Source organism: Panthera leo, chromosome B4 (assembly GCF_018350215.1).
Source record: "Panthera leo isolate Ple1 chromosome B4, P.leo_Ple1_pat1.1, whole genome shotgun sequence".
In the NCBI taxonomy this organism is placed as follows: Eukaryota; Metazoa; Chordata; class Mammalia; order Carnivora; family Felidae; genus Panthera; species Panthera leo.
In genome coordinates, this window is record NC_056685.1 from 57,955,970 (window position 1) to 57,980,194 (window position 24,225).

Below are 24,225 nucleotides of genomic sequence, written 5' to 3' on the forward strand. Positions count from 1 at the left end.
CAGTTGACTCTTGAACAACATGGGTTTAAATCGCACGGGTGCACTTGCATGTAGATTGATTTTTTTTTAATAAATATAATTCAGTACTGTAAATGTATTTTCTCTTCCTTATGATTTTCTTAGTAACATTTCCTTTTCTCTAGCTTACTTTATTACAAGAATTAAGTATATAATACACACAACATAAAAAATATGTGTTAATCAAGTGTTTATGTTTTGGTAAGGTTTCCAGTCAACAGTAGGCTCTCGGTCAAGTTTTTGGAGAGTCAAAGTTACAAACAGATTTTCAACCATGTGGGGGCCAGTTCCCCTGACCCCTGCATTGCTCAAGGGTCAACTACATTCAGAAATGATTTGTTCCATGGTAAATTCACAATGACCCATTACATTAAAAGAAAGAAACATACAAGAAACTCCTAAATCCACTCACATACCGGCAAAGTGGCCCTCACAGCAGATCGGTACATTCTATCCATGTTGAGGTTTGGCCGAAAGAGTCGAATTTTATTATCTACTCCTCGAAATGCCTTCAGTCCTTCGAATAACTAAAGATAAAAGAGAAATAAATCTTAGGGAATCATTAATGAAAATAATCTGTGTTTAAAAGACTGACTTTTCCATTGGCGCTCATCTTCTTCATCATGTAAAGTTGTTGACTTAGACCAAAGATCTCTAAATCTAGAAAAAGCCAGCAGTTGACAGGCTGGTTAGAGTAGCTGGGCTAAAAAGAACTTCTTTAAGGAAAAAAAAAAAAAAAAGAAGAAAGAAAAGAAAAAGAACTCTTTGAGTACCAAAAATCTGGTAGGAAGTCAAAGGTATCCCTTACCTAGGAGCCATACTACTAAATAACACTCAATGTAGGTGGGAAGAAAACATCTCCAATCACAAAACATGGTAAACTACCCAGACAATGAAAATGGAGGCAAAGAACCCATGGTACCCTGCTGCCCTAAACACCCATGCATCCTTTCATTTAATCGGGCTCATTCAAACTCTGGATAGTAAATAATCTAGATGTGACCAGGGTTGGTTTAGTCTCCCAAATCATAGAACCCAAGCAGCTCAAGACCATCCTGTGTTAGGGCCATGGCACCTTTCTCAAAATGGCGCCCCAGACAAACCACTGGGCAGGGATGTTAAAAACCTTTGAAGTAGGTGCATACTAACCATAAAAGACTCTTAAATACTGAGAACTGAGGGTTGATGGGGGTGAGGGAGAGGGGAAAGTGGGTGACGGGCATTGAGGAGGGCACCTGTTAGGATGAGCACTGGGTGTTGTATGGAAACCAATTTGACAATAAATTATACTTAATAATAATTTAAAGAGTAGGTGTATACTGATACACACAGAAAAGAGAAAAATCAATAATTTTACTGGGAAATTTTAACACTGGTTCTCTAAATAACTGACAGAACAAACAGGCTGAAATTCGGTAAAGATATGGAAGATTTGAAGAACAGGAAAAATAAACTAGCCTAGTGGATACACAGAGCCCTGCACACACCACCTGCAGAATGCATGTTCTTTTCACATATTTCCCAACCTTACATCAGAAATCAGTATCAGAAATACAGCCACAAAATGTCAACATTTTGAAAAGAAGAAACTCATTTACTAAAGTATGAGTCAAGGAAGAAAAATTATGGAAATTAGAAAATTCGAACTGAATGATAGTTGGGCCTTTAGAAGCTTATAGCCTTAGAGCTTACAAGAGAAAAGTCTACATCATGCAGCACAATGTAAAAGCACTAGATGAGATTTAGGTACAAATATGTGAGTAACTTATTAAATGTAATAGGACTAAAGCTTCAGTTAAAAGATAAAGTTGTCAGATTGGTCTCAGCTGATAACATCTGAAACACACATGAGACAAAAAGACATAAAAAGAATTATGTCATACAAATTCTGGCTAAAGTTGGTGGAGGCGCCTGGGTGGCTCAGTCAGTTAAGTATCCGACTTTGGCTCAGGTCATGATCTCTTGGTTTGTGAGTTCGAGCCCTGGGCCGGGCTCTGTGCTGACAGCTCAGAGCCTGGAGCCTGCTTCCATTCTGTGTCTCCCTCTCTCTCTGCCCCTCTCCTGCTCATACTCTGTCTCTCTCTGTCTCAAAAATAAATAAAAAACATTAAAAAAAATTTTTTTAATTAAATAAATAAAGTAAAGCTGGTGGTCTAGGGCACCTGGTGGCTCAGTCGGTTAAGCGTCCGACTTCGGCTCAGGTTATGATCCCACAGTTTGTGAGTTCGAGCCCTGCGTCAGGCTCTGTGCTGACAGCTCAGAGCCTGGAGCCTGCTTCAGATTCCGTGTCTCCTCTCTGCCCCTCTCCAACTTGTGCTCTGTCTCTCTCTATTAAAAATAAATAAATGTGAAAAAAAAATTTTTTTTAAGTAAAGCTGGTGAGGTTACATTAGTCAATGCAGAACAAAATAAACTTTAATTCAAAGGTAATGTCACAGGATTCCATTTACCTTACAATTTAAAAATTGTATGCACCTGAGGTGCCTGGGTGGCTCAGTTGGTTAAGTATCCGACTCTGGATTTCAGCTCAGGTCACGATCTCACGGTTCGGGCGTTCGAGCTCCACATCGGGCTCTGCACTGAGGGTGCAGAGCCTGCTTGGGATTCTCTCTCTCTCTCTCTCTCTCTCTCTCTCTCTGCCCCTTTCCTGCTTGCACTTTCTATCTCAAAATAAATAAACTTAAAAATTAAAATTGTTTGCACCTGATATAGGTTCAAATATATATAAAGATTATATGATAATCTCATTAAAAGTAACAGATGTAAAATATACAAAAGGATAACATAGCATGAAAAAGTTGGATTTATCCCAGGAACAGAAGTTGATGTAACATAAGAAAACATGAGATTCATTATATTAATAGCTTAGGTAGAAAAAAAACCTATATAATCATCTCATTAGATATAGTAAATGTATCTGACAAAATTAAACATTCATTTGAGGCTTTTATTTTTTAATTTTCTTTTTAACATTTATTTATTTTTGAGAGAGAGACAGAGCATGAGCAGGGGAGGGGCAGAGAGAGGGAGACACCAAATCCAAAGCAGGCTCTAGGCTCTGAGCTGATAGCTCAGACTCAAAACCACAGAACTATGAGATCATGACCTGAGCCAAAGTGGGATGCTTAACCTACTGAACCACCCATGCACCCCTCATTTGAGACTCTTTAAAAAAAGCCTCCCAAGTAACTAAGAAGGAAACTTTGTTAAGTGATAAAGAATATCTACAATGTGGGTGCCTGAGTGGCTCAGTTGGTTAAGTGTCTGACTTGGTTTCAGCTCAGGTCATGATCTTACAGTTTGTGAGTTCAAGCCCCACATCAGGCTCTGTGCTGATGGTGCAGAGCCTGCTTGGGATTCTCTCTGTCTCTCTCTGACCCTCCCACACTCTCTCCCAAAATAAATAAATGAACTAAAAAAATTAAAAAAAAAAAAATATCTACAATGAACTTGAACCAAACATCATATTGATAAAATCCAAAGCTTTTCTTTTCAGAGTGGGGACATCACAAATTGCCCACTGTAACTACTTTAATTCAATACTATGCAATTATATGCAACTACAATAAAGCAAAAATAAATAAAAAGCATTAGACTGAATAGAAAAAAGGAGTGCTTGGGTGGCTCAGTCGGTTAAGCGTCCGACTTTGGCTCAGGTCATGGTCTCATGGTCTGTGGGTTCAAGCCCCGTGCCGGGCTCTGTGCTGACAGCTCAGAGCCTAGAGCCTGCTTTGGATTCTGTGTCTCATTCTCTCTCTGCCCCTCCCCGACTTGTGCTCTGTCTCTCATAAATAAATAAATAAATACATACTCTCATAGATCATGAAACAAAGGTAAGAATAAATATGTAGAAAATCAGCACAAATCAACATATTCTTTTGAAATGTATTTCCTTAGATGAGGTAACCAAATACAAAATTATATTCTTATGTAACAGCAGCAGTTAGAAAATAAAAACACTATTTATGATAGAATTAAGAGAGGACTATGGGGGGGGGGGGGGGGGGGGGCGTGCCCAAAAGAAGCAAAGACCCATAAAGACAATATAAAACTTTATCAAGTCATTAGAGACCTAACTAAATGCAGAAAGCAATCTCACACTCACGGATCCAAAGACTGAATATTATAAAGATGTTGATTCTCCCAAATCAATTTATATATCCAGTGTAACCCAAATGAACATCATGTCAGGGAGTTTTATTTTCTTTTTAACAAACTAAGCTATAAAAGTTGATTGACTTGATAAACTAAATTTAAAAGTTATAGGGAAGGGGCGCCTGGGTGGCTCAGTCGGTTGAGCATCTGACTTCAGCTCAGGTCATGATCTCATAGTTCATGGGTTTGAGCCCCACTCAGGCTCTGTGCTGACAGCTCAGAGCCTGGAGCCTGCTTTGGATTCTGTGTCTCCCTCTCTCTCTGCCCCTCCCCCATTCACTCTTGGTCTCTCTCTCTGCCTCTCAAAAATAAATAAATTAATTTAAAAAAAAAGTTATATGGAAAAGCAAAGGGCCAAGAACATCCAAGACACTCTTGAAAGGCAAAATAGAAGGACTTTTCCCAGGCAGACATCAAGACAGTGTGGCATTTATGCAGACAGACAAACAAAACAAAAGAACAGAATAGAATAGATAAGACAGTGCAATGAAAAATGAGATCCAGAAGCAGACCCATACATACATGACAGAGGTCATAATAAAGAGCAAATAAAGGGAATGCTTAAAAATTTGAAAGGAATATGGCAAATCTGAGGGCAGTGGTCTCAAACACAGTACATGTCCACCCTCAGAGTTTCTGATTTCTACCAAACTCCCAGGCCACATTAATGCTGTTGCTCTAGGGACCACACTTTGAGAACCAGTGGCCTATGGGAAGTACATGAGAAGGGATTACTGTGATTTTTGAAAGCTGAAAAATATTCTGATAGCCACTGGCATTTGAAAACTTGTTGGAAATCTATTTAGATGCCCTATGACACAGGGAAGGGCAGCTACCATTCTTATTTATTTTATAGTTGAAGAAATGGAGGCTTGGAGTGTTCAGATAATCAAAGAATTCATCCAAGCTAATACAGTTCAGACACAGAGATGGGAATGGAAACTGAAGACCCTCAAATTCAACATCTAGTGGATACACTGGGCATTGAACAGGTTTCCAAATTGTTCAAATTTATAATTTTGAATAAGTTAATTGGACAGGCCTCTTCATAATTTTAGTGTATGCATTTAGGAGTGATATCACAGAAAGCAGAAGTCAGCATTTGTACCCCGTCTTTTCCCTTAATACTGTGTAACCTTGGCCGAGAAACTTAACTTTTCTGAACCTGCTTCTACAATAGGTGATAATGCTGATTTAAGGGTTAAAAATAGTAGGTAAGGACTGGGCTCTCCTTCTGCACCAGGCATGAGTGTGTATGCTTAAACAAATTACCTTACCTTAACCTTATAATAGTACTATGAAGTAGGTATTATCACTACTTCAATTTTATAGGTAAAGAAATTGGAAGCACAAAGTGATTTTAAATAAGCTTCCCAAGTCAAGGAGTTCCCTATGGAACAACAGAGACCGAATCGGAGCCAGATGACTGACCTGAATATTTAACTATGTTTTCTCACTGTTAAATGAGATGACCCATATAAGGTTCAGAGCACATTACTGGAATTTAATAAACAAAACTAATTTTATCATTATTGTTATAAATATCTACTACTACCATCTTTTAGTCCCTTAATAGGTAGGCCACTGCTTATTTCCAGGATTCTAATATTCTGGGAAAGATGTCCAACACAGTAAAAATGAGTAAAACAAAATGAGGGTCAAGGGAATGAGGAGTCTGTTGTGAATCTAAGAGTGTAGCCTAACAAGGACCAGAGAAAGCATTCTCCAAATATTTAATATTTTATGCTTACAATTATTCTACTCATGCCTGAAGAATGACATTTAATTACATGTCTCTTAACACATATAACTACACATTAATGCCGGTCATAAAAACATGCAGTTAGCATTAAAATGTAACCATTACATTGTACTCAATAACACCTTCTCAGTCATTAAAAGATCTCAGAAATGACTTAGTAAAATAGTAACAGTACCAGATTTTTTATTGCTAATTCTCTTACCTACTGTCCTTGTATTTGCTGTAAATAATTTCTTCATTGACATTATGGAAAATTCCAAATTATCTGAAAAATTGGTCCTTAAGACTTACCTTCAATTTAACTGCCTATTGGGAAAGCTTTAAAGACATTTATGACTTCCTTGAGTAAATATGATAAAGCCTATACTTCCCACAAGCTATTTGAGCAGGAAGAGCTGCCGTGTACTCACAGTGAAGATCTAATAAGTCACCCTCGTTGATTCCCATGTACTTACTTCCACTGCATAGTGGAAAGCTGATGAGCCAGGATGCAATGATAGGTTCTGAAGCGGCTTGATATGTGGTTTATCCCATCCAAACTCTGAGGACCACTCCACGGTCAACATGTGATCCGTGAAAATACTTCCAAAAACCAGAGTCGCTGGGTCTGGTTTCTCCTTTAAAACGGTGGCTGGTGTGATTATTAGATCTTTAGCCTAGGGAAGAAAAATCAGCACCATTAAAGAAAAGTTATTGAACATCCACTGGCATGATGATACAGAAAATCAAAAGACAAATGAAATTTAAGTCACTGGCCACTAAAAAGTGAAATCATTTGACATTTAAGTGCTGGCAACTAACTCAGAAATTTAACAATACTATGTGAGCCAAATAAATCATGCCTGCATTCAGAATTTGGCTTGTTGTTTGAAATCTCTGCACAATACACTGCCTAATAAGTATCAGAACCAAATTCAATGATATTTAGAAATGAGGACAAAAGAGCAGATGGTGTAAAATGATGGAAAAAGTCGAGAACACGTCCCTTCTTCACTCTCACCATACTGAGCATTCGGGAAAGAGGTAAGGGGTGTCTTCTACGACAAAAACAGCAACACTCATGACAATTTGTTAAACTAAAATTAAAGTCATTAAGAACTGAACCTCTTGGCGATGGTTGTACTCCAACTCCCTCCAAGAATTCTTGGCATAAGCCTTCAAAACCCCCTGGGTGCATTATAGAAGAAATGAGCAGAGGGAAGCAAATGTTTTCCTCTTTGAAAACAGAGATGTAGAGAATGAACACCAAGATATAAATCCTCTATTCTGTGCTGAAACAGTGAACAAAGGACCTCTTATTGAAAGAAGGATAAATTAGGAGTAATAGGTAGGTTCACACAGCAGCATTTTACTAAATCTGCACATAGCCAGCTTGCCCATTACAAATGGCCAAATACATCCGTGCCCGAATCGCAGTCCCATCACTAACTTCTCAAGGGCTGAAGACTGCTGACAAAAATCACAGGGGAAGGAGCTTTTTGACCAATTAAAAGATAATATTAAACGAGGGACAGATTTGACTTCCTAAAGAAGGTCAAACTCGCTTAATACACAAATGTATACACTGCTCCCAAAATCAAGTATAGAACTTCCCTTTAGATCATCAGCTCTTATCCTTATATTTTTAAAATTTTTTTTAAGTTTTAATTTATTTATTCTTTTAAGTAATCTCTACACCCAACATGGGGCTCGAACTCACAACCCCAAGATCAAGAGTCACATGCTCTTCCGACTGAGGCGCCCCTCTTATTCTTATATTTAAAATGATCCAGTTGTGGGGCGCCTGGGTGGCTCAGTCAGTTGGGCGTCCGACTTCGGCTCAGGTCATGATCTCGCATTTCATGAGTTCAAGCCCCGCATCAGGCTCTGTGCTGACAGCTTGGAGCCTGGAGCCTGCTTCGGATTCTGTGTCTCCCCCTCTCTCTGCCCCTCCCCTGACTGTGCTGTCTCTCTGTCTCTCAAAATAATGAATAAATGTTAAAAAAATAAAATAAAATAAAATGATCCAGTTGCTTCTGATTAATTCACTGTCTTACACATCTTAGTCATTTGATAGACTATGAATGATAATCAGTTTTATTTTTAGAATAACATTCAGGCTGAATGTTATTCTAAAATAACCACAAAGCTCACATTACAGTGAAGCCTAAGGCACTAAAGACAACACATTATTGTAATTTTCAGGTTAGTCTTGTGATGAATGCTACTTTGGAAGGTGCCAACAAAATGCCAAATTCGGGGGTGGTGGTGATGGACTTTCTTCTACCACCATTTAATCCAAACAAGTAAATTAATTAAAATCCTTTACTAAGTGCAAAAAAAAAAAAAAAAAAGAAAAGAAAAGAAAAAAAAAAGTATTTAAAGAGATACAATCGAGCTAAATTGTTTGGATCCTTGAATCCCATTTCTCTCCCTTTATCCTCTAGACCAGGTAGAATGTTGGACAAATTTCACCTACAGGCTAAATTTAGCCTTCTGGCCTCTTTGTAAATAAAGTTTTATTGGAACACAATCACACTGTCCTTTTACCTTCAATGATGGCATAGTCCACTAACAGTGACAGACACCTTATGGTCCTCAAACCTAAATATTTATTATCTGACCCATTAAAAAAGTTTGCCAGTGGGGCACCTGGGTGGCTCAGTCAGTTGAGCACCCAACTCTTGATTTGGACTCAGGTCATGATCTCACAGTTCCTGAGACTGAGTCCCTCATTAGGCTCTGTGCTGACAATTCAAAGACTGATTGGGATTCTCTCTCCCTCTCCCTCTCTCTCCCAAAATAAGTAAATAAAACTTTGGGGGGAAAAAAAAGTTTGTCAGTCCCTCTAGACTGTTTAGACAAGAACTCTGAGTAGACATCCCAGTTAAATCTCCAGCCCTAACTCAGTGCTTCACACTCAATACAGTACAAATTTTCTTAAATAAATGAAAATAACATCTAGCTGACTTCAGATGTACTCCCTGATGAATGTCAGACTTATTCACAGAAGATGGTCAGGATTTAAAGTGAGTAAAATTCTCACAAACTTTTCATTACATGAACGGTGTCACAGTGTTCTTGAACAATGAAGCACATATGACTTTGCTTAAGTTAGCTTTTTTTTTTAGTGGCTTTTCTTAGTCCTAGACTAAGAAAAATCTTTAACCATATCAATATAGTAACACAAACAATGCAAATTTTCACCTATTAAAACTACATATAAGGGCGCCTGGGTGGCTCAGTTGGTTAAGCGTTCGACTTTGGCTCAGGTCATGATCTCACAGTTTGTGAGTTCGAGCCCCGTACCGGGCTCTGTGCTGACAGCTCAGAGCCTGGAGCCTGCTTCGGATCTGTGTCTCATTCTCTCTCTGCCCCTCTCCCACTTGTGCTCTGTCTCTGTCTCTCAAAAATAAATAAAAATGTAAAAAAAAAAAAAAAATTTAAACTACATATAAAAATTTCTTAATAACAGGAGAGGGTAGTAAGACCCAAAACAGAAAGAGGAGAATAGGTACAAATGGAGATGGGAGTGTAAGTAGGAGAGAGATTTTCCTACTTGCTAAGTTCAGGGTACATCTTCAACATTGTAAAGACAGCAGACCTTAGCTTCCCCCACCCCAAGTGACAGAACCAGTGCTTTGCATGGTTCTTCAAAAGTAAAATAAAGATCACGTTCCAAGTTATTTCTATCACTAGCTAAACAATTCTAATGAGCTAATCAATAAGATATCAACTACACATGATCCTTACACCTTACATGATTTCTAAGCTCTCCAACAAACAACCCCACCTGCCATGAAATCAATATAAGCAATGGAATATATACTTTATATCAATAATAATCTACATAATATTTAAAAACAAGACTATGGCCTCATATCAAACAACTGTAGGGTTGTTTTTATTTCTCTTTCCCATGGTTCCTCTTTCTTCCTTATATGCTTTATTATTCTTAGTATTTTGCCTTTTTTATTCACTCAGTGAACACTGACTGAATCAGCACAATGGTTCAGGCACTGCACTAAATAAGCACAAGAGAGGGGCACGTGGGTGGCTCGGGTGGTTGAGCAGCCGACTCTGCTCAGGTCATGATCTCACAGCTTGCGAGTTCAAGCCCCATGTCAGGCTCTCTGCTGTCAGCACAGAGCCCGCTTCGGATCCTCTGTCCCCCTCACTCTCTGTCTCTCCCAGGCTTGTGTTGCTCTCTCTCTCAAAAATAAATAAATAAGCAAGCACAACAGATGCAAAGATGCCTGTGGCCCAGCCCCTCCTTCTCAGGCAAGCTCACAGTCAGCCATGGACAGGCAGTAGCCACTGTGAGCAAGTATTACGCATTCATTCAGCCTAATATCTGTTGAGCTACTGTGTACCTGTATTGCTACAGGCCCAAAGGAATCTCAGGGAATAAAACAAGTAAAATCCTGTTGTCTTAGAGCAGGAAAAACAGTATAAAGAAATAAGTGAAGAGAGGTCAGCAGGTGATTAGTGCTATGAAGAAAATGAAAGCTGCTTAAAAGGACAGAGTGGGGGAAGAAAATGCTTATTTTTGGTAGCAGCGTTGAGAATGACCTTCCTGATGAGGTATCCTTTAAGCAAAGACTTGAATGAAGAAGGAAGTAGGCCATGTAGATATCCAGAGGCAAAATATTTGAGTAAGAGGAAGCAAGGGCCAAGATTCTGTGGTAGGAACCAGACTTGGCATATTCAAGGAACAGGGAAGACTCAGTGCGGCAGGAATTCAGGAAATGTAGGGGAAGTGGAGTGGCAGAGGAGTCATGGAGGCACTGTGGCTGCTGGAGTGGGGGAAGGGGTGAGCCGAGAGAACTAGTTACTTCACGGTACACTGACTAACATTCCAATTCTGCATGGGTTCTGGCTCTGTGCAGGTAAGACTGTACGCCATCTTCCTTATATCCCCAAGAATCCTCACCATAGAGGCTGCTAGCAATTAAAGTAACCCCAGTTTACCTCTTTATTCTGGGCAATCTGAAGTAGCCATCAGGGATAATACTAGACACATGGCTTCCATGCTTTTATTTCTTGTTCCAAAAGTATGAAGGAGCAAAACAGGAAGGGGGAGAAAGATAGTTTGGCAGTGGTAAAACACAAGAATCCGGGTAACACTGAGTTTTTTCTTTGAGCCTCTACATTTCCTCCTCTGCACCAGGGATCCTCAACCCCGGATACACATTGAATTCAACTACGGAGCTTTTTAAAAACACTAACCCACACTCCATTCCAGAACTGAAACAGAATCTTTGGGATAGAGCAGGGGAAGCGTTCTTTGTTTGAACTTACCCAAGTGATTCTAACTGTGCACTCTGGGCTCAGAACCATACCACACCGTCTCCCTTGAAGATTTCAGCAATCTTAGGTTGGCACTTAGGTGGCTCAGTTGGCTGAGCGTCCGACTTTTGATTTCAGCTCAGGTCATGATCTCACGGTTCATGAGTTCTAGCCCCAAGTCAGGCTCTGTGCCAACAGTACAAAGCGTGCTTGGAATTCTCTCTCGCTCTCTTATTCAAAAATAAACATTATACATATATACATATTTATATATATGTATATATATTTATATATATGTATAAATATGTATGTATATATATGTATGCATATATAAGTGTATATATACATGTGTGAACATATGTATGTATATATGTGTGTGAGTGTGTACATATATGTGTGTGTATATGTATACACACACACACACACACACACACACACACACACACAGAGATTTCAGCAACCTGAAGAGTGAGGGTTCCCAACACTGGCTGCTAAGACTGGAAGGGCTGAGAACCACTTCAGAGATTCAAGTCTCATTTGTGAATTCTTATCAAAATCTGTACATTATTTTGTAATCCCAGGACGTTGGTTATCTCACACTGAACGTATCTAAAATGGAACACCTTGGGGCGCCTGGGTGGCTCAGTCGGTTAAGCGTCCGACTTCAGCTCAGGTCACCATCTCGCGGTCCGTGAGTTCGAGCCCCGCGTCGGGCTCTGGGCTGACGGCTCAGAGCCTGGAGCCTGCTTCCGATTCTGTGTCTCCCTCTCTCTCTGCCCCTCCTCCGTTCATGCTCTGTCTCTCTCTCTGTCTCAAAAATAAATAAACGTTAAAAAAAAAAAAAAAAAAAAAAAAAAAAAAAATGGAACACCTATTTCCTCCAAAAGTTGGTCCCTATTTCTGATATATTATGTTCTACTTCCTTACTTCTTTTTTTTTTTTTAATTTTTTTTTTCAACGTTTTTTATTTATTTTTGGGACAGAGAGAGACAGAGCACGAACGGGGGAGGGGCAGAGAGAGAGGGAGACACAGAATCAGAAACAGGCTCCAGGCTCCGAGCCATCAGCCCAGAGCCTGACGCGGGGCTCAAACTCACGGACCGCGAGATCATGACCTGGCTGAAGTCGGACGCTTAACCGACTGCGCCACCCAGGCGCCCCACTACTTCCTTACTTCTTAAGCCTTAATTCATTTAGTAAGAGTAATACGTGTTTACTACGTTAAATTTCTACTGTAAAGGGAAGAAAAATGAAAAGTGTCAAATTCCCAACTAGCACCCTGGCCACCACATTCCCACTTTCCAGACAGGACCTCCATTAACAAATTCATTGTTTATTTTTTCCTGTATTTTCTTTACATCTTCATTCCTTTCGAGGTAATTTATCATTCTCACAACATTCTCCCAACCCTCGGTTCCCCCTATCAGTAATAGAGACACTTGTAATTTCAAGAATCTCTTTAAGAAATCTGATTCCTCAATTTCTACTACCCCCTCAGTAGCAAATATTCTGTATCTCTTCCTTATAATCTCTCTGAACATAATCGCATGCTTGATCATAATTTTCAATGTGCACTGAATACCTAAATGGCTATAGATTTAAGGCCAAATATTTTAGCTGCAAAATTAAGTATCCCAAGTATGGCACTAACTTGTTTTTTCAGTTCTACCTCTCACTAATGTCCTGCATTAACCTTTTACTTATCACTTAGGAATGCATTCAGCTGCAAGTAAGTAAAACACAAACAGGAGTTGGTTTTCTCACGTTAAGTCTGAAAGAGCCAGGTCCGACAGAACCCCATCATCTCAAGGCCCTGTGATTTTCTTAGCCTTCTCCTCAGGGTCAAAGAAGAGCTGCTTATAGCTGTAGCTTCAGCTTTAATGATCTCATCAAGGTCCAAAGATAGGGGAGGAAAAGGATAAGAGGAGACAAGTCTCTTCCTTTTGATCACAAAAGCAACATTTCTCCAGGAATTTCCATATGCCTTACTGGTCAGAAATGTATCACACTGATCTATCAAGTTCCAAGGGAGCCTAGCAGGGCTGGTCGGAGAACTGCAAACACAATCTGTTAACAAGGAACACAGGGGGGCTGTATTTGGGGTCTCCTCGGTGCCTGAAAACTGACCAGCCCTTAAGCATTCTTGTTTATATGCCATAGTTTAACAGGAAGGACTAAAACCTGGCTACAGATGTCTTCCCACCTTTACCTCTTTTTCTTCCCATCATTTCCTCCATCTGTAACACTGGACATGTGGTGCGGCCAGTTTATCCAAACTCTCTTCTCTTTTACTCCAGCAGGAAGTATGGAAACTGTAGCACCCCATCTGGCCCAGCAGTCTGGGGGTATCCTCAGCTTTTCAAACTGCCTAGCAGTTGCTCACACAATCCCTCTACACAGATAGACATCCCAGCTCCCAAAATGTTTGGTTTGGCTCTATAAAATCTTTTAGCCAATTTGAACATTTGGAAAAGGCAGTCATTGCTTTGGATTATGTTCGACTCTCATTTAGCACAGTAACTACTATACACATCAAATATGTACTAATAATTCTGTTGTAAATTTCACTAAATATGGATTGATCTTCATGGTTTAGTATATTTCAACACAACAGACTGCTGTAGATTTTATAAAAATCTTACTAAAAGACCTTTTTTGTTACTACAGATCCTTAAAGAACCAACTTTAAGAATTATCATAACCTAGGGGCTCCTGGGTGGCTCAGTGGTTAAACCTCGGACTTCAGCTCAGGTCACAATCTCACAGTTTGTGAGTTTGAGCCCCGCATCAGGCTCTGTGCTGACAATGTGGAGCCTGGAGCCCACTTCCAGTTTGGTGTCTCCCTCTCTCTGTCCCTCCCCTGCTCATGCTCTATCTCTCTCTTAAAAAAAAAAAAAAAAAAAAAGAATGAGCATGGCATAGTATATAATTTTTACTTTTCTGAACTCTCCTTAAAGTATCTCTAGGACCACCCATAGTGATCCACTGGCCCTGTGAGATCAAGCTAGTTAATGGCAAAGATATAGAATAGGTGGTTTTATGCTTGACTTAGTGCTCCTGTAATTATAACTTGATACCACTAATTAAGTTTCTGGAAGCTGAATACAAATGATTAAATTATAAGCCTTATTTTCATAGGCCGCTACATCCTTTTATAAGATGTGATTTTTAAAAAATATTTTTGAGAGAGAGAGAGAGAGAGAGAGAGAGAGAGAAACAGAGTGTGAGTGGAGGAGGTATATAGAGAGAGGGAGACAGAATCTGAAGGGGGCTCCAGGCTCTGAGCTGTCAGCACGGAGCCCGATGCAATGCTCGAACCCATGAACCACGAGATCATGACCTGAGCCGAAGTCGGACACTTAACCAACTGAGCCACCCAGTCGCCCCTATAAGATGTGATTTATTAATGATATGAACAGCAACCCTCTAACTTTCTAATTTGTAAAGGATTGCCCAACATACAGTTTTTCAAAGTAATGCACAACTTAGTGCTTTCAGAATTTCATCAAGAAGTCTATTTTCCTTTCTTTAAAAAATTTTCTGCAATTCTGGAAACTAAAACTAACAGCTTTTAACCTGAGCTCCAAGAGAAATTACCTAAGAATATTAAATATCCTAATTGGACACTGAATGAAATTCTAAAGTAAACAATATTAGCTGAAGTTTGTGACTGGTTTTGAGTAGATATGAAATCAAGTCTAAGGTGGTGAAAAAATTTTTGGCATAAAAGAAATTTTGCAAACAGTTTTTATCAGCGTTCTTTAGAAACTTTCTACATTTACTTTCCAAAGATGGATAAAAAAGAACAATATTTGTTAAGTGATACTCTCTCCTGCATAATTAATCTGTCCCTTTCCAATGCTCCATGTTCTCTGATGACTTCAGGCCATATTATGCCTGAGGAAGAATTTGAAAGGCAAGGCCACAAGGACTGGACTGTGAAATGGCAAATATTGACAAAAACAAAGCGTATTAAAAAAACAATGAGTTCCTAACTCAAAGCCACGCTTGGGTAAGTATTTGCTCTGAAATGGGGAAGCCCATAAGAGGCAAATGCAACCTGGTTGCACCTGAGGGCTGTGTTAGCCAGCATTCTAGCAACATCTCTCCTTCATTGCTCAGTATTGGAGCTGTTCTCTGCATTGGACACAACACATAATGTTTAAGAGCTATCTCAGCCTTACAAGTGTATCAGAAATTGTACAACTTTGTTCTACAAAAAGTGCACTTTTCTTACTCTACTTCGAAAGTTTTAGGTGCTATGTTCATGATCTTTTAGAGACCCTCTTTTAAAACCTAATAGAAAGGTACAAAGAGCAGAATTACAGATTTCGAGTGTCACATTCTGTGGAGATGAATAAAGCAGGGGAAAGTGGAAGAAACAGCGGATTTCTTTGAAACAAGATTACTCTGGAGTCCATAGAAAGCTTCTGTAATAAGGCATCTTATTTCTGGGCTTTGTTGGGAAACTGGATCCTCACTTTAAAACTGAGAACAGGGGCACCTGGGTGGTTAAGCCTCCGACTTCAGCTCAGGTCACAATCTCACGGTCCGTGAGTTCGAGCCCCGCGTCGGGCTCTGGGCTGATGGCTCAGAGCCTGGAGCCTGCTTCCGATTCTGTGACTCCCTCTCTCTCTGCCCCTCCCCCGTTCATGCTCTGTCTCTCTCTGTCTCAAAAATAAATAAACGTTAAAAAAAAAAAACAAAAAAAAAAAACTGAGAACAAACTGAGGGTTGATCGGGGGTGGGAGAGTGGGAAGGATGGGTGATGGGCACTGAAGAGGGCACCCGTTGGGATGAGCACAGGGTGTTGTATTGAAACCAATCTGACAATAATTTCATATTAAAAAAATAAAAAATAAATAAAATGACTGCATCAAAATGAGGGGAGGAGATACAATATGAAAACTCCCTATGAGAAATCCAAAAGGCAATTTAAAAATACAAATGGAGTAAATAAAAAAGAGATAGAAAAATATTTTTGCTTTTTGTCAAAAGCAAAAATGGTCTTATAAAACCCACCATTTTTCTCCCAAAATTATCAATTTCATTTTTCATTTGCCTCATCACATATGCACTGTGAATACAACCACCATTAACAACCCATGTTTTAATATATAAATACAAATGTAGAATGTCAGCACACCTCCCCCTTAACTAAAACATAATATATAGAAATCTAAATTCAGCAGATTATTTACATTATGAATTAATTTTAACTTGGCAAAAATTCTCTATGTATAAAAATATAAAGAAATTTTGAGGAAAAAAATCACATTCATCTATATACCCTTTGAGGAATTTACCTACTATATAAAAGGACTCTGAGAGATTATCAAATAGGAGTCTGTTTTATCTCATTTTTCCTAGGACCCAATATCTCAATATATTTAAGTCTCCAAATGTATTAGAACTTAGTCTTAATTAGCAGAGTAGATTAGATCAGCTATAAGGTTACAGAGGATATGATCTTTAAAGGACCAGGAGCATTATGGACACATAAAATTCACAAGCTTATTTTTGTAAAGAAATTACGATATTCTATTTTTTTTTTTAAATCCTGACAGCAGAGACCTTATCTTGAATTTATCTTCAGATTTCCAATGCCTAACACACAGTAAGAGCTGGGTGTGTGTTAAATTGATGAGTCAAGTTTCCACTCCCTCTCTGAACCCTGCCAGGATGTGAGATCATGAGGACACTCTGTGCTATGGATGACAATTGACAGTGAGTGACTGAAATAGGCAGGAGACATAAAGAGAGGAAGCAAAAACCTCCATGGTTGGTGGGGTGCAGTGGAGATGATAATTTATAAAGAAAATAATAATACACCTTATATTTGTATTTTTATGATTTTCAAAGTGCTTTTACAAGATTGTTCCTCATTTGCTCCTCACTATTTGCCTGGGAAGTTATGAGATTATTTAATATACAAACCCCATAATTCAGAGAGTAGGTAGGAAAATACAACACATTTACTGTAAAATGTTAGGTGTTGGTTTAAAGAGAAAAATGACAAGTGTAACTTTTTCCACAAGCATAGTGAAAGGTTATACTTAGACAATCAGATAAACCTCTATCTAGATGAATATTTACAAATTAGTTGTTTTTCAAGAAAAAGTTATGATTCATGAAATAAGTAATTAACTTCTAGGTAATTTTAGATATGAAGATATTACTGCTCCCCAAATGACCCCCCCCCAGTGGAATCTAAAATGCATGGCAGCATATCTAAACTACTGTAAAATCCACACCGTGAAATTGCCCCAAATCTCAACAAGAAATAGATTTATTCAGTTAATTGTTGTAGGACTTAACCTTGAGCAAATAACCTTACCTTGAAAGTCCCCACCATCTCTTTTGATCCCGCTGCTCCGGTACATTCTGGGGAGCATCCGTTACTGCAGTCCTTAAAGAAGAATTAAATTCATTAAGTAAAACCAGGTGGGTAAACTGTGGCCTGGGGTAATCAGTATCACTCACCATCACACCGCGTGCTCCGCTCAGGTACCCAAGCAAACAGGAGGAAGATCAAGCACCCGGGCACCAGCCCCAAAGGAGAGCGTCCTGGGAGCGCTGCCCTTCACTTTCAACCTTTCAGGAGGACGCAGCTGTTTTCGTCCTCCACCGCTAGCTTAGGGCAGACTGGTTAAATTCCAGGTTCGCCCTACAGAGCCAGGGTTCACCAGCAAAGAACAAGAAGGTGATTGTCCCCCTTACATCGGAGCGAATAGTCTAGACCAGGGTTTTAAGCCATTTATAGAAAAATCTCCTGGGCGAGCTCAGCCTCGTGGTCTTGTCAATCACCGGCGCACAATAGCAAGGCTGGAAAAGGGATGAGGACGAGAATGAACCATTTTCTCCACGGGCAGGGTCCTGCAATGCGGGCGCACGGACACCAAACCTCACAGGTTAAGGACAAAACCTCAGGAAATTAGGGGGTAATTCAAACGATACTTAAAGGCACAATGGTTGAGGGACGAGTTGGGGAAAGGTGCATACCTTAAAAACAAAACAAACAACCCCCCTCCCCCAATCTGCTAAATAGCTACATAAGAGATGGAGAGGGGAAAAAAAAAGTCGGGGGGGGGGGTGGAATCCAAGAAGGCAGAAGGCTGCGGTCAAAATATTTTGGGGTGGCAAAGGAACGCAGGATGTGGTTGTCAGTTCTGGCAGCCCAGAAATTCCGCTTCCCCCTCCTCCCCCAAAGCAGCTTCCATGGCGACCCTCACGTCCCCGGTGGCTGTCCACGCCGCGCTCCGGAGCACGTCAGCGGCTGGGCATTAGACCTGGCCGGCGGGGGCCTCTCCAAGGCGGAGTTCGCTGGCTGGGGCTCTAGATTTCGGTTAGGATTGGGGAGAGAGGAAACGCCTGGGTGGAGACGGAACGGCGGTGTGCGGCAAAGCAGGATAGTGCAGGAAACGACAGCGATGCGCCCGACCAGGCCGGCAGGCTTCGGAGACGCCGGTGCAATCCGCCCCCCTTCCGCAAACGTCTGGGTTCGGGTACCTGGCGGGCGAAGGCCGCAGCGGCGCGGGTTGGGCTGGCCATGGGGAGTCCCCGGGGGCGCGGGGCTGCGGAGAGCTGCGGCCGCACGCAGCGCGCGGCTGGACGCGAAAGCCGGCGGCGTGACCAAGCCCCCGCGCACCGACTGCGCGGCGCGGGCTGCCGCCGCCTGGGGCCCAGCGCCAGGGCCAGGCGCAGGGAACAACGCAGCCCCTCCAGCATCCCCGGGGGTGGAGCCTCCAACCGTCTGGTCCCTCTCTCTTTTCGGTGGGTAAAACCAAAGCCCTAGTTTCCGCCACTTGGTCTCCGGCTGGGGCACGAGCGTGCGCGCCACGAGCGAGCGCCTTTCCAAAGGCAGGCACTTCAGGAGCATTTACCGAGCCACCCCAGGGTTACCGGCCCGGACACGCCCCTCGGCCAGGGCGAAGGCAAACTTGGGGAAATTAATTTACATTAGGGGAAGAGTTTCCGTGGACAGAAAAGCTAAAAGCTTCTGCCCCCGAGTCTGCAGTCCGGGATTGGCAGTTGCGCACTGGCTCTCTTCTGCCACCGATCCCCACGTGCAAACGGATGAGCGAGAACGTGAATCTGGGGTTTAGATTTCTTTGCACCACCTCCTCAAGTGGGATTTGTTGTGGGGTGCTGCAGGGTTACCAGGCTCACGCCCTCTAAGAGCTCTTTCTGCCGGAAGACCTCGACGCTATTGCATCCGCCCAGCCATTCAGTGTTGTAGGCAAAATAAAGAGCCCCAATCGAGCTGACCGTTCGCTGCTGTAAACCCGTGGAAGCAATATTTAAGGAAGCTGATAAAGCAACCTTTGAAAGGAAAAAGGAAGCTACTGCCTTCTCTACGTGTTCTCCCAGGGCGACGTCAGCTTCAGTTATGAGCCTTTCTGGGCTTTTAAATTAATAGGAAGTAGCTCATTCGTTCTTGGAAAGGGGGGAGAACGGTTTATTCTGGGTAAGAGCGGTTAAATCTGGTCTGGTTTTAGAATTTATTTCATAGAATCCTAAAGACAATATAGCTCTAATCTTTTCAACTCAGAAAACAGCATTCACTTCTCCCTTCCCTTCAGAAAAGGCATAGAACAGCTCCTTAGGTTTGGGTGGAGCGACAAGTTCCAGCCCAGGCAGGTCACATGTGGCTGGAAACCAGAGTCCCTGAAGAAATTTAAAATCGAATTTTAAAATAAAATTTTTAAAAAAGTATAGACTAAGTAAACTCTAGGGCTGCCATTTTCCAACCTTGTCCCCTTGCCTAAAAATAAGAAACTCTTAGGTGAAGAACTATTAACAGTTTGCATTCAAAAGCTTGGTTTAGGGGCGCCTGGGTGGCTAGTTGGTTAAGCATCCAACTTCAGCTTAGGTCATGATCTCACGGCTGATGAGTTCAAGCCCCACACCCGGCTCTGCATGACAGTGTGGGACCTGCTTGGGGTTCTCTCTCTCTCTCTCTCTCTCTCTCTCTCTGCTCCTGTTCTGTTCATGCTCACTTGCGTGCTCTCTCTCAAAATAAATAAATAAATGAACTTTAAGAAAAAAAAAGCTTGGTTTAAATGACTACACCAGGGATGCCTGGATGGCTCAGTCGTTTGAGCGTCCGACTTCAGCTCAGGTCATGATCTCGCACTCCATGAGTTCAAGCCCCGCATCAGGCTCTGTGCTGACAGCTCAGAGCCTGGAGCTTGTTTCAGACTCTGTGTGTCCCTCTCTCTCTGGCCCTTCCTCCGTTCATGCTCTGTCTGTGTCTCAAATATAAATAAATTCAAAAAAAAAAAAAAAAATGACTACACCAGACATGCATTAAAAGTCTGTTATTGTTTTAAAGATAGATATTACACAGCTCCAATTTTCTGGCTATTTTAAGTGTTACTTGTAAACCCTCCCTTTTTTAAAAAATTTATTTTTGAGACAGAGAGGGCATGAGTGGGGGAGGGGCAGAGAGCGAGGTAGACACAGAATCTGAATCAGACTCCAGGCTCTGAGCTGTAAGCACAGAGCCCGACGTGGGGCTCAAAATCATGAACATGAGATCATGACCTGAGCTGAAGTCGGACACTTAATGGACTGAGCCTCCCAGGCGCCCCCAAACCCTCCCTTTTCCATCAAGAGAACATATACTGCAAGAATTATCACAGTGCTACCTATACCTTTTGGTTTGTCAGAGCCAACATTTGTGCAAGGGCAATCTGTATTAACTGCTTCTATTTCCTCCCACTTCAAGTGGCTACAATTTGACTCCTGTCCTATTATTCCACCTGAACAAGGCTCCTAACAGACTTCATTTCATTTAACCCAATGGTTTGCTTCCTGTGCATTTTTGTGGCTGAACCTATATGCTGATGGCTCCCAAATATGTATTTTTTTCAGTCCACCTCTCTCCTGAGCAGTGAGTACTTACACCAAAAATCTGTCTAAAATACTTATTATTGTGTATGTAACATTCGTGAAGGAACTGGGCTAGGTGCTGGGGATGTATTGTGAGCATACTTCCATCGCATTATCATGCATTGCCTTTAGCCACATAGAAAAATGGTACTTGTGTTAAAAAGCAGCAACTAATCCTACAAATGTAAAAAAGCAAAAGTAACAAGTGCTACCTGTGTTTTACCAGAAATGTCCGGAAGGGCTTTCCAGCAAGGGACCCTTAACTAGAGACCTAGGGGATAAAAATATTTACTATAAGAGAGAATGAAAAACATCTGGGATGAAAGTGAGTTCCAGGAAAAAAACATCTCTGAGAAGGGAAGAAATGTGGCACTTACAAAAGACAAGAGAGACAGGGCTGGAGTGGAGACAAGCAGGGAACTTGGTCGAGGGTGAGACTGGGAGGGCTGGCAGACAGCCAACCACGTAGTGCCTTTTAAAGAGAGTTAAAGGATAATTTCCCTGATAAAGGTAAAAGTATGACTGTCATATACATAGAAAATGAATTTATATTATAGTCCATGTAACTATAATGAAGTTACCAGGCAGATGTTAAAACTTGTTCAAAGAACAGACACACTTCTGGGTCAGGAATAGTGACATGAATTTGCAAATGGACATAAAACCAGCTTCTTCCACAATAGGGGAGATACATTAATTGAATCCTGACCTTCAGAACTTATTTGCATGTGCATTGACAAGAATTATTTTGCACTCCTGTTATCTGGACAGTAACTCAAAAACAATGAAACAACATAAAAACACAATGAAAGAACTCATGGAATCCTAAGAACAAGAAAAACCATCCAAAGGGCAGGATTAGATAGGGAACAGGGGTGGAGGTTGACAGGACTGAAGTGCACTGTGGCTGCAGTTTGGAGACTGGAGGAGGGTGTGGCTGAAGAAATGGATTTATGAGAAAGCTATTATAGAACCCACATAAGTGATGACCTATTAATAAGTTGGATCTGGCAGGTGGTGGGTGATACAGCCGGAGAGAAGCAGCCAGATTTCTGCAATCTTTATACAGAGTGGACAAGAGAAAGAATAGGGAGAGACAGGTGACAAGAAGGGCTCCTTGGTTTCTGGCTTGCTCTTCTTGTTGGTGATATTCGCTAAGAAAAATGGAACACTGAAAGATGAACCAGCAGGAGTCTGGTTTGGGGCATGCTGAGTTTTTGGTCTCTGAGACTGGCTGTTAGACATATGCCTGTCTGAGGCTCAAACGAGAGGTCTGGTTTAGAAGTAGACATCTGAGGAGTCAGTGGCACGCAGGTGGTCACTGAAGCTACCGGAGTGAATGAGAATGTCACATCTGTGCCTCTGTAAATAAAATGGGGCAACGGCAACACTTCATGTTTGCCAAATGGGATGGACCATCGTAACATGTACCATATGTAAATTACTTAGAACCTTGTCTGGTAAGTGCTAATTCCTCAATAAATGAAGGTAATGATCATTTATCTCCTTTGGCAAACATTCTCTTAAAGGGCCAGATAGTAAATATTTTATGTTTTGAGGACCATGTGGTCTTTGCTAAATTACTCCGATCTGTCAATGTGTGGCAAAAGCAGCCACAGATAATATGTAAAAGAACAGTCAAGGCTGGGTTCCCATAAAACTGCATTTTCAAAAACAGGACACAGCGGATTTGGCCTGCGGGCTGTAGGCTACTGACCCCTACTCCATGCAGCTGCCCTACCGAGAAACATCAGGGTCATCCTTCAAGAACAGCCAACTGATCACCAACGTCTATACATTCTACCTCCAAATATCCTGACAGTCGCCATTTCTCCAGCCATATTATTGCCATCCTGGTACCAAATAGCTTCCAAGTAGCCTCTATATCTTCAGCCTTGCTTCCCCTTAAGCCATTCTTAGCATGGCAACCAGAGAAATCGTCTCAAAATGCAAATCTGAACATATCTCTTCTAGGCCAATAAAATCCTCAAACTTTACAACATCCTGGTGACAAAATATTTATTTATTTATTTAATTTATTTATTTTTAAGAGAGAGAGAGAGAGAGAGTGTGTGTGAATGAGGGAGGGGAAGAGAGAGAGGGGGAGAGAGGATCCGAAGCAGGCTCTGGGCTGACAGCAGCAAACCTGATCTGGGGATCAAACTCAAGAACCTCGAGATCATGACCTGAACTGAAATCAGAGGCTCAACCGACTGAACCACCCGGGCGCCCCTGTGACAAGATATTTTAGCCAGCTCTCCCACCCATCCCAAATTCTGAACCCTGCCCCTGACTCTCTGGCTGTCTGTTCCCTACTCTCCCTCTCTCCAGCCACACATTTAACTATTTCAGTCCTTCTTTTGGGCATCAGGCCTTCTCACAGCTGGCCGTCTGCCTGAAACACGCCCCTGCCATTGGCTGGCTCTCTCATCCCCCTTTATCAGTTTATGGGGCACTCCGTCCTCAGGGAGACACCCCTGAACCCTATCAAGGCTGCCATAGGCCCCTCTGCTATTTTTTTTTTCATAGAATTCTTTCCGTTTCAAAATAACTGTCATACTTTATTGGAATTATTTGATTCATGCTGCTCTAATTTCTGTGATGGTAAATTGTGCCTGTTTGTTCCCCCTCACCCAATGCCAGGCACAAGGCTGAGATTTAACTACCCATTAAATTGTAACTCTCTGATTTTTAAAAAGTATATATTTAACATGCTTCAGAATTTTCACTGCTAGAGTTCACAAGATAACAGACTAAAAATGTCCTCAGAAACCCACTCTACCCCTAGATGTAGGTTTCTTTCTTCACCAAAAGGCTCTCCCTCACCCTAAATCTTTCTCTTTCCTTTTCCTCTTTCCTGTTCCTTCTCTTCCCTTAACCAGTCCTAACAGGGGTTTTCAATGTATTCTATTAAGGGATTGGACCAGTGCTTTCCAATAGAACTTTCTACAAGGATGGAAATGTTCTGTACCTGCACCAGGCCACATGAGACTACCGAGCATCCAAATGTGGTTAGTGTACCTAAGGAACTGAATTTTTAATTTTGCTTAATTTTTATTTATATCTTAATACGCCATGTGGCTCTGGTCTCAGTGCAGGTTTGGGCATTGTCATATGTTTGGTCATAG

At 41.3% G+C, this 24,225-nt stretch overlaps 1 protein-coding gene across 3 annotated transcripts in view; it reads right to left on the reverse strand.

The window, feature by feature from the left end:
- BCAT1 (branched chain amino acid transaminase 1) overlaps positions 1-24,225 on the reverse strand; it is a 102,151-nt gene that overhangs the window by 49,796 nt on the left and 28,130 nt on the right. Inside the window, exons 1-5 of one of the 3 annotated variants that reach the window (XM_042946077.1) lie at positions 18,436-18,617; positions 17,687-18,028; positions 17,541-17,612; positions 6,391-6,591; positions 435-545 (exon numbers count right to left, since the gene is read on the reverse strand). In XM_042946077.1, coding sequence (XP_042802011.1) covers positions 435-545; positions 6,391-6,591; positions 17,541-17,612; positions 17,687-17,689 — 387 coding nt within the window. In that variant the 5' untranslated portion in view covers positions 17,690-18,028; positions 18,436-18,617. Of the gene's footprint in view, positions 1-434; positions 546-6,390; positions 6,592-17,540; positions 17,613-17,686; positions 18,029-18,435; positions 18,618-18,712; positions 18,912-24,225 lie in introns of those variants that run through there. The other 2 variants (XM_042946076.1, XM_042946078.1) reach the window with 2 other exon arrangements.